Genomic DNA, 14,587 nt, shown 5'->3' on the forward strand with positions numbered 1-14,587 from the left:
GGGATGGACATCCCCTCCTGCATCCTTGTGGCCTCTGCTCCAAACCGTTTTCCAGGACACAGCTGAAATGACCAAAACCTTTTCTTAGTTCAAACTTCTCTTCCTGATGGAGAAGCGCTCCCATCAGTCCCATCTCCCCTCACACGGACTTTTCCTTTGGAATGTGCCTCTCCTTCCTCTGTTGCTCTTTGCTCTGTGTAACTCTGCCCGTAGTAAAGACTTTGCATCAAACTCTCTCCCAGCCTCTCTTTGTCCCTCCCTCCTCTGGTTTGGGGGGTGCTGGGAGGGTTGGGGGCGTTTCCCAAGAGGTTTTAGCTGGAATGGAGGTGTGGCTGGGCAGGCAGCCAAGGGGAAGGGCAGGCAGGCAAAGGGCAGGGCAGGAAGCTGGCAGCCACCCTGTAGCTAGGAAGAGGGAAGCTGTGGTTGATAACCCCAGTGCAGCCATCCCACACTGCACCTGTGGGAGCATGGAGACTGGAACTGTCTTCCCGCAGCTCCCTGGGAGTGAGGCCAAGAGAGCCCCTGAGGGCGATGGTGGGAACGGAAGTGTGCATGGTGATGCTGTGAGGTGAGAGTGTGGAAGGACAGAGGGGTGGCAGGAGGGGTCCCGGTGCTCCATCCTCTCCCTGGAGTGGCACTTGGGTGCTGGGATGGGGCGATGTGGAGCTCTGAGGAGCTGGAATGGGGCTGGCATCCCTCTAACACCCCTGTCCCCACCGCAGGAACCCCTATGCAGGGCTGGTGAGCCACCTGCGGGCATCCTGGCTCTCTGGGAAGACGCGGCCCCTGGAATACCGTGTGGCACAGCTGGAGGCTCTGGGACGCTTCCTGGATGACAAGAAGCAGCAGATCCTGGAGGCCACTGCCTCTGACTTGGGCAAGGTGAGAGGGGACAGGAACAGGAGGACTTGGTGGCCAGAGGAGCTGGGGGGCTCCCACAGCCCAGCTGGGGGTGCTTTGTCCTCCTCTCATTGGGATTTCCAGCCCTGCCTGGGCTCTGCCTCGGGCTCACAGGCTCTGGATTTGGGAGACTGAGATGAAGCATGTCACTGTACCCCAAAGTCCATCCCTGCTCTGATATAGACAGGGCACTGTGGGGAGCCCCTTGACATGGATAGCCATTCCCACACCCACCAGCCTCAGTTTCCCTCTTCCCTGGGCAAATTAATCCCAGATTTCTGTCCCTGCTCCCTGCCCTGGACTTCCGATCTGATGTCACTCCCTTTCCTCCCCGGGGCTCACCCAGGCTGTGACTCCCTGAGCCCAGATCCCCTGGCTCTGCAGCCAGAGCCTTAATACCAATCAGGGTTCATTGTCTTCTCTTCTTCAACCTAGTCCCTTTGGACACCCTCCCTATTCTTCCCATTGTCTGGATGAACAGGATCTGCATGATTTTTCCTATTTTTAAGCAATCAGTGCTTAAAAATGTCATGTTGCAGACACAGGGGGTGCTCAATGCCCTTAGGGATTCGAATCAAGCATGGGATGTAGAGGGCTCCAGTCCCCAAATCCTGGGCAAAACACCATGGAGCATTGGGATAAGAGCTGCAGGATATGCCAAGGTCACATGTTGCATCCTTGGTGTCTGCAGCCACCCTTTGAAGCCGAATTATCTGAGATCCTCCTGTGCAAGAACGAGCTCCATGAGACCCTGAACAACCTGTCCCACTGGATGAAGGACGAGAAGGTGGACAGGACCCTGGTGAGAGGGAGGAGGAGAGAGAGGATGGGAGGCAGAGCTGGGTGGGATGGTGGTGCAGGGTGGGACCTGATGTGGCAGATGTCCCACAGGTGATGCAGCTGGACTCTGCCTTCATCCGCAAGGACCCCTACGGGGTGGTGCTCATCATAGCACCCTGGAACTACCCCATCCACCTCTTCCTGGTGCCCCTCATTGGGGCCATCGCTGCCGGTGAGCCAAACTTCCAGTCCCCTGGCCTGGAGGATCCCAGCAGTGCCAAGCACTGGCGAGGGCACTTTGTCCATAGAAGGGCTGGCTGTCACCGTGTCACAGCTCCAATATCCTGTCTGTCTTCCCCAGGGAACTGTGTCATTGTCAAACCCTCTGAGGTGTCCAAGAAGACAGAAAGACTAGTGGCAGAAGCGCTGCCCCATATCTGGACAAGGTGGGACACTCTCCCCATCCCTGTGGTATGGCTGGGGCAGTCCTGCACACACAGAGCTGTGCTCTGAGCCTGCCTCCCACACCATCTCTGGTTCCATGTACTGCCCAACTTCCTTCCTCCATGCCCCGCCAGTGTCCCAGCCTCCCAGGGTGCTGTTGGTGGGGACAGATGGTGACAAGAGGGGGCCTTTCTAATTCCCTTGCAGGACTGCTTTGCTGTGGTGACTGGCGGCGTGCCGGAGACCACCAGGCTGCTGGAGAACAAGTTTGACTACATCTTCTTCACTGGTATGTCCCACAGGCCTGCCTGGATTTTGTGTGAGGAGGAAGACGGATTCCCTCCAGACATCCCTGCTAAGAAGGCAGGGATTGGGTTCGAGATGTGTGCCAGGATATGTTGGAGGATCCGGGATGTGTATCTGAGGTCTGGTGGGACGCAGTGCCAGACCCCAGAGCCGTGTGATGGCTGGTGGGATTCCCACCTCAATCCATGTTTTCCCTGCCCGCAGGCAGTCCCCCGGTGGGGCGGATCGTGATGAAAGCTGCTGCCAAGCACCTGACACCGGTGACGCTGGAGCTGGGGGGCAAGAACCCCTGCTATGTGTCCGACACCTGTGACGTGACCAACGTGGCGCGGCGCGTGGTCTGGGGCCGCTTCTTCAACGCGGGCCAGACCTGCATCGCGCCCGACTACCTGCTCTGCACCTTAGAGATGCAGGAGAAGCTGCTCCCGGCCCTGCAAAAGGCCATCACTGATTTCTATGGCCCCAACCCCCGGGAATCCCCGGATTTCGGCCGCATTGTCAGTGACAGGCAGTTCCAGCGGGTGCAGAGGCTGCTGGGCAGCGGGCGCGTGGCCATCGGGGGACAGACGGACGAGGCCGAGCGCTACATCGGTGAGGCTTGGGGGTCACTCACATCTTCATCCTTGCACGGAGCGCATTTCAGGTTTGGAGAAGATTATGAGGGGAACTGGGTGCTTGGCCAGGTGGGCTTTGGTACGGGAGGTGTGTCCTGAGGGGATCACCAGGTGCCATCTCCCACCTCTGTGCCCGGCTGATGCTGTCAGGTTTCCTCTCCACAGCTCCCACCGTGCTGGTGGATGTGCAGCCCTCGGATCCCATCATGCAGGAGGAGATCTTCGGGCCCATCCTGCCCATCGTCATCATTGCCAGCGTGGATGAGGCCATTGACTTCATCAACAGCAGGGAGCGGCCCTTGGCTGTCTACGCCTTCTCCTCAGATGACAAGGTAGAGCCAGGCCAGGACTACAGCTACCCTGTGCTCCTTGGCAGCTGTACCAGCCGTGTTTGTGCCCCAAGTGTTTCCCTTACAGCACACAGCCTCAGTTAGGGGGTATGGGTTGGGTTTGGAAGTAGTGGAATGGGGTGGGAGACCCATGTCCCATTTTCTTCCTGTCACTCCCAGGTGGTGAACCAGGTCCTGGCGCGGACGAGCAGTGGTGGCTTCTGTGCCAACGACACCCTGATGCATGTGACACTGCCCTCACTGCCCTTTGGAGGCATTGGTAGGTACAAAACCCCCACTGCTGGCCATTGGGAGCCAGGAGTGATCCCACCCATGGTCAGGAAGGATCTCAGGAGGAACTCCCAACTCCAGAGAGCTCAGTAGTCCACAGGGAAGTTCTCCTCCAGAAGCCCTTTGCTTCTCCTTGGGCTCCTGGGCTTTGCTGGACACCTGTGGAGCACCCTGAGGTTCTTTCTCTCCATACTCCCTGTCCCAAGCTCTCTGTTCCCTGGATCCATGGAAAAGTCTCGCTTACAACACAGGGAATCAGGGCTTGAAGCAGCCTGGTCTAGTGGAAGCTGTTCCTGCCCGTGGCAGGGGGTGGAACTGGATAATCTTTAAGGTCCTTTCCAACCCAAACTATTCTGGGATTCCATGATGGAGACATCTGCTTTTCATGAGATGATCTCCACTACCAGCTCCTGTTTTCCACTCCCAATTTTCCACCCTTTTTCCTCTCTTCCCACTCAGCTGGCCAGGAGGCATCAGTGACCTCCCTTTATCCTGGGGCTGCTGTGTGAGGCACTGCAGCCAGTGCATCACCCCAACCACAGTCAGCATTTTACCAGGCACCCTGACTGGCTCATGGCATTTTATCCCATCTGTTACCAAATCACGTGTGGATTTTGTTAGTTTTTGCCAGCCTGCCTGGCTTTCCTGTGCTTGTTCCTGGCCAGCCAGCTTCCACCTCCCAACATCCATCCTTGCCAAAGGCACCTCGGTCACTGTGCCTCTCCACCCCCGCAGTCTTGCCCCCTTGCAGCAGGTTGGATCCAGCATGGATGGGATCCAGGATGGATGGGATGTCTTTTGCAGGGTATTCCTGTGGTAGGGAAGCTCATCCGGTGGGAGCATCTTGCTGCTGCCATCACCTCATCAGTGACACTTCCAACTGCTAAACATGTTAATTGAAGTGGTAAAATCCACGGAGGAGAGAGTTTTTGGGAATCTCTCCACCTTCCAGCCCAATCTTCCCACTCCAAACATCCACTTGGGTGTCACCTCCGTGGTCCTCTTTGTGTCACATTCCTGGGACGCTCACCCACGGCCGGATGAGCCCGTGGTGCCGCTTTTACAGAGCTGGGAGCTTTATTTGGGCTCCTCCGCCCCAAGGGGCGGCCAGAGGCAGCCACGCAGCGGGACGCCGTGCTGTGTGTTCCAGGGCACAGCGGCCTGGGCACGCACCACGGGCGCTTCAGCTTCGACACCTTCTCCCACGCGCGGGGCTGCCTGAGGCGGGCGATGGGCCGGGAGCCGCTCAACGCGCCGCGCTACCCCCCGTACAGCCGGGAAAACTTCGGGATCGTCCGCGCCGCCTCCCGGGTGCCGCGCAAGGGCGGCTGCGCCCTGCTCTGAGCGCCGCAGCCCGCCCGCTGAGGCAGCTCCTGCTGCTGGTGCCGGTGCCCGGGCGCAATGAAAGGTGTTCCTCCACGTCCTGTGTGATTCCCTTCCACCTCCCTTTTGCACCCCAAAAGTCCCTTGCCCCCCACGTCTCTCTCCATTCCGGTCCCACGTCCCTCTTTTCTGGCTGTTTGGGGCTTTATTTCCACTGGTACCACCAGAGCAGTGGGATCTCCTGTGCCCCCTCCTCCACACCCTGGAGAGGGTCCACCACAACTCCCTGATCCCAAATCCTTGAGCTGGGATGATCCCGGTTTCCTTTGCCCCATCATATCAGCGTCCTTTGCCCCAATGTTCCCAGTTTTTCCTGCTCCATGATCCCAAGTTTCCTTTGCCCCGTGATGATCTCAGAGTCCTTTGCTCCATGTTCCCGTTCATCCTGCCCCATGATCCCAGCTTCCTTCGCTCCATGCTGCTCCATTGTGGGGGCTGGCTGTGCCGGTAAAGGGACACCCGTTCCTGCTGGGATGTGGGCTGCCCTGCCTGAATCCCACGGGGATCCCTCCGAGGGAGCTGAGATAAAGACAGTTTACCAGGGAAGGGGAAACATCCCTGATGCCCGCCTCCAGGGACCGCGCCGGGCTGAGGGCTCGGGGCCAACGCTGAGCCCGCCACAGGCGGAGCCGGGCTTTGCAGTGAATCCACGTGTCTGGGCCGCTCCAGCTCCGAGACCTTCCGGCACCTGTGGCCGGAGCAGCTCCAGAAACCGGACCGAAAGCTCGGGAGCCCTGGAAGAGCGGGAGGCGCCGCGCCGCCACCGTAAAGACGCGCCTCGTCCACGAGCACGCGCTTCCGCTTCCGCCCGCCCCGCGGACACGCCCCACCAATCGCCGCGCAGCACGGCCGCGCTCCGACCAATCAGCGACGCTTCTCTCTCTTTCTTCCCGCCCATGCCGCCCTTTGCGGGACTCCCACCAATGAGAAGCGCGTCCGCCGCCGCTCGCCCCGCCCACGACGCGCCGCCGCACGCGCGTGCGCAGTGCCCGCGGGGGCGACCAGGGGTCAGGACGGCGCAGGGCCCGCGGGGCAGGTGAGCAGGGAACGGCGGCCCGGGGGGCCCGGGGGCGGCCCGGGGCTGGGGTCACCCTCGGGGGCGTGCGGTGGCCGGCCGAATCCCGCCTGGGGCAGAGGGGGCGGCCCCGCCACTGCGCTACCCTCCGCCCCCGTGCTCTCCCGAGGGACGCACGCAGGCTGAGCGGGGCCGCGGGGGCCTCACGGGTGGGTGGGGGCCAAGCAAACCCCCTTGGGGTTTGGGCATGGGGGGACATGTGTGTCCCTTGGAGGGGGCAGACATCAGGGCCCCTGGGTCCTTAGGGGTGGGAGGGGACACCTGGGTGGCCCTGGATGGGGCGGGGGGCAGCAGGATGGCCGGGTCCCCTGGGGGAACAGATGGGTCCCTTTTAGGGGGTGGACAGGATACTTGGGGGGTACACTTGGGTCTCTTCAGAGGGGGCTGCAGGGAGGGGTGGGATGCCTGGGTTGGTAGAGGAGACGGGATGCTTAGGTCCCTAGGGGGGTCCCTTGTGGAGTGCTGGGACAGGGGTGCCTGGGGGTCCGGGTCTCTTTGGGTGGAGAAGTGGGGATCAGGGTGCCAGTGTCCCCCATGGGCAGTGGGGGGCCCCTGGCTGCCCCAGTCCCTTTCTGGTAGTTGCTGAGGTTCCCTCTGCACCCCAGGACCGGCCATGGCAGCGCTGCGACTGCTGTACCAGGCTGCCCGTGCAGGTGAGGCCGCCCGGGAGCCCCCAAACCTCCTGAACCCCCAAACCCCCCCAGGGCGACCCTGCTGACCCTGCTGTCCCTCCCCAGGCCCCCTGGCCCCACTGGGCTCCCTGCGCCCGCTCAGCACCAGCACCCCCAGGGACTGTTACAGTGAGTACAGCCGTGCCACCCCCCGCGGGGGCTCAGCCCCCTCGGCAGGGCCCTGCAGGGCGGGCTCAGCTCCCTCTTCCCGCAGAGTACGTCAACATGCGGGAGCCGGCCATGGACATGCGATCCATCACCGACCGCGCCGCCCAGACCCTGCTCTGGACCGAGCTCGTCCGCGGTGAGACTCCGCTCGCCCTCCTCCTTTGGGGCGACCCCCCCTTCCCAAATGCATCCTCACCCCTCTGTCTGCCTCGCAGGCCTGGCCATGACCCTGAGCTACCTTTTCCGCGAGCCGGCCACCATCAATTACCCGTTTGAGAAGGGCCCGCTGAGCCCGCGGTTCCGCGGGGAGCACGCGCTGCGCCGCTACCCGTCCGGGGAGGAGCGCTGCATCGCCTGCAAGCTCTGCGAGGCCGTGTGCCCGGCACAGGTGAGACCCCTTCCTCCCCTTCCTCCTCCTCGCCCGGGGCTCTGGCCGTGACCGTGTCCCCGCGCCAGGCCATCACCATCGAGGCCGAGCCCCGCGCCGACGGCAGCCGCCGCACCACGCGCTACGACATCGACATGACCAAGTGCATCTACTGCGGGTTCTGCCAGGAGGCCTGTCCCGTGGATGCCATCGTGGAGGTGAGCGGGGCCTGCGGGGGGCACTGCAGGCGCTCCCCTTTCCCGCCGCGGTGACCCCAGGGGTGACCCCGTCCCGCCCCGGCAGGGCCCCAACTTCGAGTTCTCGACGGAGACGCACGAGGAGCTGCTCTACAACAAGGAGAAGCTGCTCAACAACGGCGACAAGTGGGAGGCCGAGATCGCAGCCAACATCCAGGCTGATTACCTGTACCGGTGACGGGCCCCTCCCGCCCCCCAAATAAAGTGTTTGGGGGTTCTCCCCCTCTGCTGGCACTGTGGGTGCCAGCCCCTTCCCATAACTCCGTGTCTTTTCCTTTCTAGCGCTGGGGTCAGACCCCCTGACCCTTGGGGGGACCCCACCCCTGGGTTTGTGGTTGTGTTTTGGGGAGGGGGATGCGGGGCCTGGGGGTGCTGGCACCAGTTCTGGGATAGGGGGTGGTTTGCAGGGAAAGGTGTGGGAGGTGGAGGGGGGCAGGCAAGGATGGAGGGGCAGTGCTGAGGGGATTTAGGAATCTGGGAAGATCATTTCCAGTTTCTGAGGGCAGCCAGGGTTGGGGGGCCCTGGTGATCCTGGCAAGGGGGGTTCCCAGTGGTGCTGGTGTGAGTGTCCCAGTGATGCCTGTGGTCCGGGGGATCCCAGCAGAGGGGCCTGATGGTACCAGTGGTACTGGTATGGGTGTCCCAGTGATGCTGGTGAGTGGGTACCACTTTGGGGTGCCTGGCACATCTGCAGTCTTGCAGTGGTACCAGTGTGGGAGTCCCAGTGATCCCAGCAGGGAAATCCCAGGGCTGCCGGTTGTTAGGACTTGTTCCTCGAAGGTGAGAGTAATGCAGGGGTGGAGTAGAGTGAAAGGACTCTTAATGACTGGTGTTTGTAAGTATGCATGTGTAGGGTTTATTTTAGAACAGTTGGATGGCTGTGGAAAGCAGGTATGTAGGCATTTTGGTCGTTATTATCTACAATAATATAGCAACAGGAAAGCATAAAAAATGTTACTTTAAAGAAACATAAAAGGGAGAAAAGAAAAAAAGAACTGAAAGATAAGGGTAAAAACCAAATCACCCCTGGCAGATCTTGTGACTTGATTGTTGCAATTTAGTTGTCCCTTGGTCAAAGTGATGGTCTAGATCTGTCTGCAGTGGGAGAAGCCCACAAAACACAAAGTCTGATGGGTTAAAATGAGATCAGGCTCGGGGGCAATGCCCAGATTTCAGTCCTCTGATGAAAGGCCTCAGAAATGAGTCTGGGAGCACTTCGGGGGTCTTCGATGCTTTTCAGCTGCCATGAGAGGCAGCGACGTTCAGCCTTCTTCCGGAGGGGAAGCATTAGAACCGAGCCAGTCGTGCAGGGGAGGGCCAGAGCATGACAACAACGACGACCACTGCGCCTTGCAGGATGCAGCAGTGATAATTCACCCCCTTTGTTTTATGCAGATTGGGCAGTAGCACCCCAAACCCCTTCTCGCCGGGGGTGGCAATCTGACCCCAGCAAATCACGCTGGCTCCTGCACAAGTGGGGGTTGTTTGGAGTAATCACCAACAGCGGTTTCACACCGGTGCGGTGGTCCTGCTGATTCTCGCGGGTGCTTTCCCGGCTCCGCCCGGCTGCAGGAAGCGTTTCCCATTTCCGTGCTCCTCGGGGGATGCTGCGGGGCTCCTGCCGCTCCCCAGCGGTGCGGGGTGCGCTGCGTGCCGGGGGGCGGCGGGGCCGGGCCGGCCGGGCCGTCCCTCCCTCCCCAGGGCCGGGCTCTTCCTGGGGAAGAGGAAGTGCTGGATCCCGGCCGGGCGGGGGGCAGCGCGGCCGGCCGGCTCCGCAGCGGCTCCGGCCCGGGGCGGGGAATGCGCTGGCCCTGACTCAGAGGCAGCTGAATGGGGCGGGGGAAGGGGGGTTCCCAAAGTACTTTGCCAGCCCGGCGCTGGGCACGGCCGCGTGTCGCCGAGCGGGCCGGTTTGCCGCGGGGACAGCGCGGGGACAGCCCGGCTCCGCCGCCGAGACACCGCGGCGACCTCTGCCCTGTTGTCCCCCTTTCCCTCCCTCACGCCTGAGGAAGCTCTCAGTTTCCCATTCTCATCCCGCCCCGTTCCCTCCCGTTCCGTTCTGTGCCGTCCCCAGGTGTGTGCCCTGACCCGGGCCGGAGCGGGGGCCATGGGGTCCCTGTTCCGCAGCGAGGAGGTTTGCTTGGCCCAGCTCTTCCTGCAGTCGGCTTCTGCCTACAGCTGCATCAGCGAGCTGGGGGAGCGCGGGCTGCTGGAGTTCAGAGACGTGAGTAGGGGCTGGGGCGCGTTTTGGGGTGTCTGGGGTGCAGGGGGTTCGGCTGGGTGGGCGCTGGGTTTGGGGTGCTCCGTGTGCAGGGGGCTTGGTGCGGTCGGGCTCGGGGTGCGTGTTCTGGGGCGCCGTGGGAACAGGGAAGTTGGTCAGGCTGGGTTTGGTGCCCGGGCTGCCTGTTCCCCCGGGGTGCCGAACCCCCCAGTCCGGTGTGGGGCCATGCCTTGACTGCACCCCGCAGCTGAACCCCAAAGTGAGCCCCTTCCAGCGGCGCTTCGTGGGCGAGGTGCGGCGCTGCGAGGAGATGGAGAAAACCTTCAGTGAGTGCCGGGGGGCCACGGGCTGGCTTTGGGGGGGGCACTCCCGGCTCGGCCCCTCCGTCTGAGCGTGTCCCCCTGTTCTGCAGCCTTCCTGCAGCAGGAGCTGCGGGCGGCGGGGCGGGTGCCGGGGCCGTGTCCCGAGAGCCCGCGGGCGCCGGCGGCGCGGGAGGCGCTGCGGGTGCAGGAGCAGTCGGAGCAGCTGGCGCAGGAGCTGCGGGAGGTCAGCCGCAACCGCGCGTCCCTGCGCGGCCGCCTGCGGGACCTGCGCCAGTACCTGCACGTGCTGCGCGAGGGACAGCGCTTCACCAGCCTGCCGGTGCGTCCGGGGCTCCCCGCCCTCCTGGGGGTGCTGCCTCGTGCCTCAGTTTCCCCCGGGCTCATCCCTCTGCTCCGCATCGCCGCAGGCCCCGCTGGGCTCCCCGCCGCGGCCACGGGCGCTCTCGGAGCGTGAGCCCCTGCTCGACCCCTCCCTGCACCGGCACCTGGAGCGCAAGATCAAGTGAGAGGGGGAAGGGTGTGGCGCGGGGCTGGAGAGGGGCTCTGGGGCCGCGGGGTGGCCGCATCTCCGGCTGTGTCTCTGCAGCTTCGTGGCCGGTGTCATCCACCCGTGGCGAGTGACCGCCTTCGAGCGGCTGCTGTGGCGCGCCTGCCGCGGGTACCTGGTGGCCTCCTTCGTGGAGATGCCCGAGCCAATGGAGGACCCTGCCACGGTGAGGCAGCGCCCGGGGGCGGGATGGGACGGCTGTGGGGGCTGGGACAGCAGAGTGACACGGACTGTGCTGTCGCCAGGGCGAGAGCATCACCTGGGTCATCTTCCTCATCTCCTACTGGGGCGAGCAGATCGGGCAGAAGATCCGCAAGATCTCGGACTGGTGAGTGGCCATGTATCACCCACAGGGAGGTTTATTGAGTAACACCCACTCTGGACCCTGCTGCGGGGCTGGGCCAGGCTGGGGAGTCCTGGCACCCTGACACAGCGATGTCCCTCTGTCCCAGCTTCCACTGCCAGATGTACACATACCCGGAGAATGAGGACAGCAGGACGGAGGCCATTTCCAGGCTGCATGGCCAGATCCAGGAGCTCAGTGTGGTGAGCTGGGTGCCATGAGGGGATGTGGGGGCCACGCTTGGATTGCCACCCCTGACACGGGTGCCCACAGACGCTGGAGGAGACGGAGAAGTACCTGGCGGAGGTGCTGGACAAGGTGGCGCAGGTGCTGCCCACCTGGCGCGTGCAGGTGCAGAAGATGAAGGCCATCTACCTCGTCCTCAACCAGTGCAGCTTTGATGTCACCAAGAAGTGCCTCATCGCCGAGGTCTGGTGCCCCGTGCGGGACCTCACCCAAGTGCAGGATGCCCTGCGCCAGGGATCTGTGAGTGGCTCGGTGTCCCCGTGTCCCTGCACCGGGATTGTTCCGTGTATCCCTGTTCTTGTTATGGGGCTGCTCAGTTGTCCTTGTGGCAGGAGTTGCTCTGTGTTCCCCTGTTCTTGTGCCTGGGTTTCTTGGTGTCCCATGTTTTCATGTCAAGGGTTTGTCGGTGTCCCCATGTCTTCATTCCAGAGGTTGCTTGGTGTCCCTGTCTCCTCATCATGGTGGAGCATGTGCCAGGCTGGGGGGGATTGTGGGGTGGGTGCCAGGAACAGGCTCCAGCTGCTGGGCAAGGGGTGCTGGGGGCTGGTGCCAGGAAGGGGGTGTTGTGGGGTGGGTGCCAGGGGCAGGCTCTCCAGGAGGGTGCCGGGATCAGGTTCTGGGTGCTGTTCCCGCAGTACCAGAGCGGCTCCAGCGTGGAGTGCTTTGTGCAGCGCGTCCCCACCTCGGAGAGCCCCCCCACCCTCATCCGCACCAACAAGTTCACCGCCGGCTTCCAGAGCATCGTGGACGCCTATGGGGTGGCCAGTTACCAGGAGGTGAACCCCGGTAAGGCCCCCTGGCACCCCCGAGGCCCGGAGCTGAGAGGGGACACCTTGTGTAACGCAGTCCGTGTGTCCCGCAGCACCCTACGCCATCATCACCTTCCCCTTCATCTTCGCCATCATGTTTGGGGACGTGGGGCACGGGCTGCTCATGTTCCTCTTTGCGCTCTGGATGGTGCTGTACGAGGACAGCCCCCGCCTGCGGCAGGGCACCAACGAGGTGGGGGCACCATGGAGGGCTGGGACGCAGCTGGGGACATGGGGTGGCACTGGGAATGTGGAGCGGGGTTGGAGGTGTGGGACATGGCTGGGGGCAGGGAATGGGGTTGGATGACACAGGGTGGGGCTGGTGGCTTGGGACAGGGTCAGTATGGGTCAGGGTGGTGTGTGGGACATGGGAGCTGTGTTTGCCCCCCTAGATCTGGCTGACATTCTTCGAGGGGCGCTACCTCATCTTGCTCATGGGTGCCTTCTCCATCTACACCGGCTTCATCTACAACGAGTGCTTCAGCAAAGCCACTGCCATCTTCCCCTCTGCCTGGAGCGTGGCCACCATGGCTAACCACTCCTCCTGGAGGTGGGGTCCTGCCCCCGTGCCCCCTGCCCGGGTCCCCATCCCCTGCTGGCACTGACACCCCTTGCTCTGCCCCCAGCTCTGCGTACCTCGCCACCCACCCCTCGCTCACCCTGGACCCCAATGTCACCGGCGTCTTCCGAGGGCCGTATCCATTTGGGATTGACCCAGTGAGTGTCCCATGGGGGTGACAATGAGGGGGGGACCCTCTTTGGGGTGGTGCAGAGTCTCACCCACCTTGTTTGTGGCAGATCTGGAGCTTGGCCACCAACCACCTCAACTTCCTGAACTCCTTCAAGATGAAGATGTCAGTGGTGCTGGGCATCGTGCACATGGGCTTCGGCGTCGTGTTGGGGGTCTTCAACCACGTGTGAGTCCTTGGGCTGCACCCACGGGCTCTGGTCATGCCAAGGGGACCGGGATTGGACTCACCTGGGTGGGATGGGGTGGCAGCTGGGGTCCTGTACCCCTGCAGCTCGGTGGGTGCTGAGGACGTGCAAGGGAGAGAAGGGACAGGCTGAGCGTAGCCAATGTCCTCCCACCCAGGCACTTCCAGCAGCGGCACCGGCTGGTCTTGGAGTTCCTCCCAGAGATGATTTTCCTCCTGGCTCTTTTTGGCTACCTGGTCTTCCTCATCTTCTACAAGTGGATCAAGTTCAGTGCTGCAGACTCCCTGGTGGCCCCCAGCATCCTCATCCACTTCATCGACATGTTCCTCTTCACCTCCAATGCCGAGAACCTCCCGCTCTACCCGGGGCAGGTACCACCCCACCGCCCTGGCAGGCACCTATTCCCCACCCTGGCTGGGAGAGCAGGTGTCAGGAGTGGGGATAGAGCCCAAAATGCTGTCCTTGTGCCCCAGGTGCCAGTGCAGATGGTGCTGGTGGTGCTGGCGCTGGCGTCGGTGCCCGTCCTGCTCCTGGGGACGCCGCTGTACCAGTGGTGCCGGCAGCGTGCCCCGAGGACGGTAAGGCCAGGGGCCGTGGGGGGCTCCGTGGGGATCCCCAGGAGGTCTCACTGTCGGTGCTGTCCCGGTGCAGCCACTGGCCCCGGGGGAACAGGAGCCGCTGCTGGAGGGGCAGGAGGCTGGGAACTCTGTCAATGCCACCACGGAGGACGTGGAGAGCGGGGGGCACAGCCCTGACGCCAAGGTGAGGGGCGTCCAGGCGGGCTTCGGTGGTGGGACAAGGGTGTCTGTGCCCCCTGCTGATGTGCCCTGTCCCTTCCCTCCCTGCAGCACTTGGACTTCGCTGAAATCTTCATGCATCAGGCGATCCACACCATTGAGTACTGCCTGGGCTGCGTCTCCAACACCGCGTCCTACCTGCGCCTCTGGGCGCTCAGCCTGGCACACGCCCGTGAGTCCCCTCAGTCCCCCCTCGTCCCGCTCAGAGCCGGGCAGACCCTCACTCCCCCTCCTGCTCTTGTCCCTCCCATTCCCAGAGCTCTCGGAGGTGCTGTGGACCATGGTGATGCGGAATGGCTTCGTGAGGCTGAGCTATGTGGGCGGTGTGGTGCTGGTGCCCGTCTTCGCCGCCTTCGCCGTGCTGACCGTGGCCATCCTGCTGGTGATGGAGGGGCTCTCTGCCTTCCTCCATGCCCTGCGCCTGCATTGGTGAGCCCCCAAAGCTGACGGGTTACTGGGATGGGTCTGGGGAGGGGGGTGATGGACCCCCCAGAGCGCTCCTCAACCCCCTCTCCTTGCCAGGGTGGAGTTCCAGAATAAGTTCTACGTGGGTGCTGGGTACAAGCTGTGCCCCTTCGCCTTCGCCCCGGACACCTGGGAATAGCCATGCCACAGGAATTCCAGGGGCTTGGAACATCGGCTGTGCCCCAAATTCCCGCCCCCCCTACCTGGGACCCCTTGAGCCTCCTTGGTGGTGAATAAAGCCATCCCTGTGGCTCCCTCCAGCTCTGCGTTGCCATTGCTTGGGTAGGGGGTGCTTGGGGGTGCCCCATCACTGCT

General features: G+C 62.9%; 3 protein-coding genes across 3 annotated transcripts; all 3 read left to right on the top strand.

Annotated features, from left to right (window-relative positions):
- The first annotated feature begins 161 nt into the window (after positions 1 to 161).
- Positions 162 to 6,056, top strand: LOC135303593 (aldehyde dehydrogenase family 3 member B1-like). Its single transcript, XM_064425591.1, is given in 11 exon segments — positions 162 to 568; positions 723 to 882; positions 1,592 to 1,702; positions 1,792 to 1,912; positions 2,042 to 2,110; positions 2,113 to 2,126; positions 2,332 to 2,413; positions 2,635 to 3,021; positions 3,210 to 3,376; positions 3,554 to 3,653; positions 4,815 to 6,056. Coding segments are annotated over 11 exon segments (1,812 nt in total). The 3' UTR covers positions 5,009 to 6,056.
- NDUFS8 (NADH:ubiquinone oxidoreductase core subunit S8) lies at positions 5,999 to 7,845 on the top strand. Its single transcript, XM_064425588.1, has 7 exons — positions 5,999 to 6,083; positions 6,728 to 6,775; positions 6,860 to 6,922; positions 7,008 to 7,097; positions 7,177 to 7,349; positions 7,418 to 7,546; positions 7,632 to 7,845. Exons 2-7 carry the CDS (start codon positions 6,736 to 6,738, stop codon positions 7,761 to 7,763), a joined length of 627 nt encoding a protein of 208 aa, XP_064281658.1. The 5' UTR covers positions 5,999 to 6,083; positions 6,728 to 6,735; the 3' UTR covers positions 7,764 to 7,845.
- Positions 7,846 to 9,059: 1,214 nt separating this feature from the next.
- On the top strand, positions 9,060 to 14,532 carry TCIRG1 (T cell immune regulator 1, ATPase H+ transporting V0 subunit a3). Its single transcript, XM_064425553.1, has 19 exons — positions 9,060 to 9,809; positions 10,054 to 10,132; positions 10,219 to 10,448; positions 10,537 to 10,631; positions 10,716 to 10,842; positions 10,922 to 11,004; positions 11,129 to 11,222; positions 11,293 to 11,505; positions 11,901 to 12,051; positions 12,128 to 12,267; positions 12,467 to 12,624; positions 12,701 to 12,791; positions 12,873 to 12,991; positions 13,168 to 13,381; positions 13,484 to 13,588; positions 13,662 to 13,772; positions 13,859 to 13,979; positions 14,065 to 14,236; positions 14,330 to 14,532. Exons 1-19 carry the CDS (start codon positions 9,693 to 9,695, stop codon positions 14,409 to 14,411), a joined length of 2,502 nt encoding a protein of 833 aa, XP_064281623.1. The 5' UTR covers positions 9,060 to 9,692; the 3' UTR covers positions 14,412 to 14,532.
- Positions 14,533 to 14,587: the final 55 nt, after the last annotated feature.

Source organism: Passer domesticus, chromosome 6, assembly GCF_036417665.1.
Source record: "Passer domesticus isolate bPasDom1 chromosome 6, bPasDom1.hap1, whole genome shotgun sequence".
NCBI lineage: Eukaryota > Metazoa > Chordata > Aves > Passeriformes > Passeridae > Passer > Passer domesticus.

What these genes read in the sequence shown, in the direction of transcription:
- NDUFS8 (XM_064425588.1), top strand. Translation starts at nt 6,736, where the DNA reads ATGGCAGCGCTGCGACTGCTGTACCAGGCTGCCCGTGCAG. An exon ending in CACCCCCAGGGACTGTTACA is followed by an intron (nt 6,923 to 7,007) that starts GTGAGTACAGCC and finishes CTCTTCCCGCAG; the next exon opens with AGTACGTCAACATGCGGGAG. An exon ending in CCGTGGATGCCATCGTGGAG is followed by an intron (nt 7,547 to 7,631) that starts GTGAGCGGGGCC and finishes CCGCCCCGGCAG; the next exon opens with GGCCCCAACTTCGAGTTCTC.
- TCIRG1 (XM_064425553.1), top strand. Translation starts at nt 9,693, where the DNA reads ATGGGGTCCCTGTTCCGCAGCGAGGAGGTTTGCTTGGCCCAGCTCTTC. An exon ending in CACCTGGAGCGCAAGATCAA is followed by an intron (nt 10,632 to 10,715) that starts GTGAGAGGGGGA and finishes GTGTCTCTGCAG; the next exon opens with CTTCGTGGCCGGTGTCATCC. An exon ending in ATCCATTTGGGATTGACCCA is followed by an intron (nt 12,792 to 12,872) that starts GTGAGTGTCCCA and finishes TGTTTGTGGCAG; the next exon opens with ATCTGGAGCTTGGCCACCAA.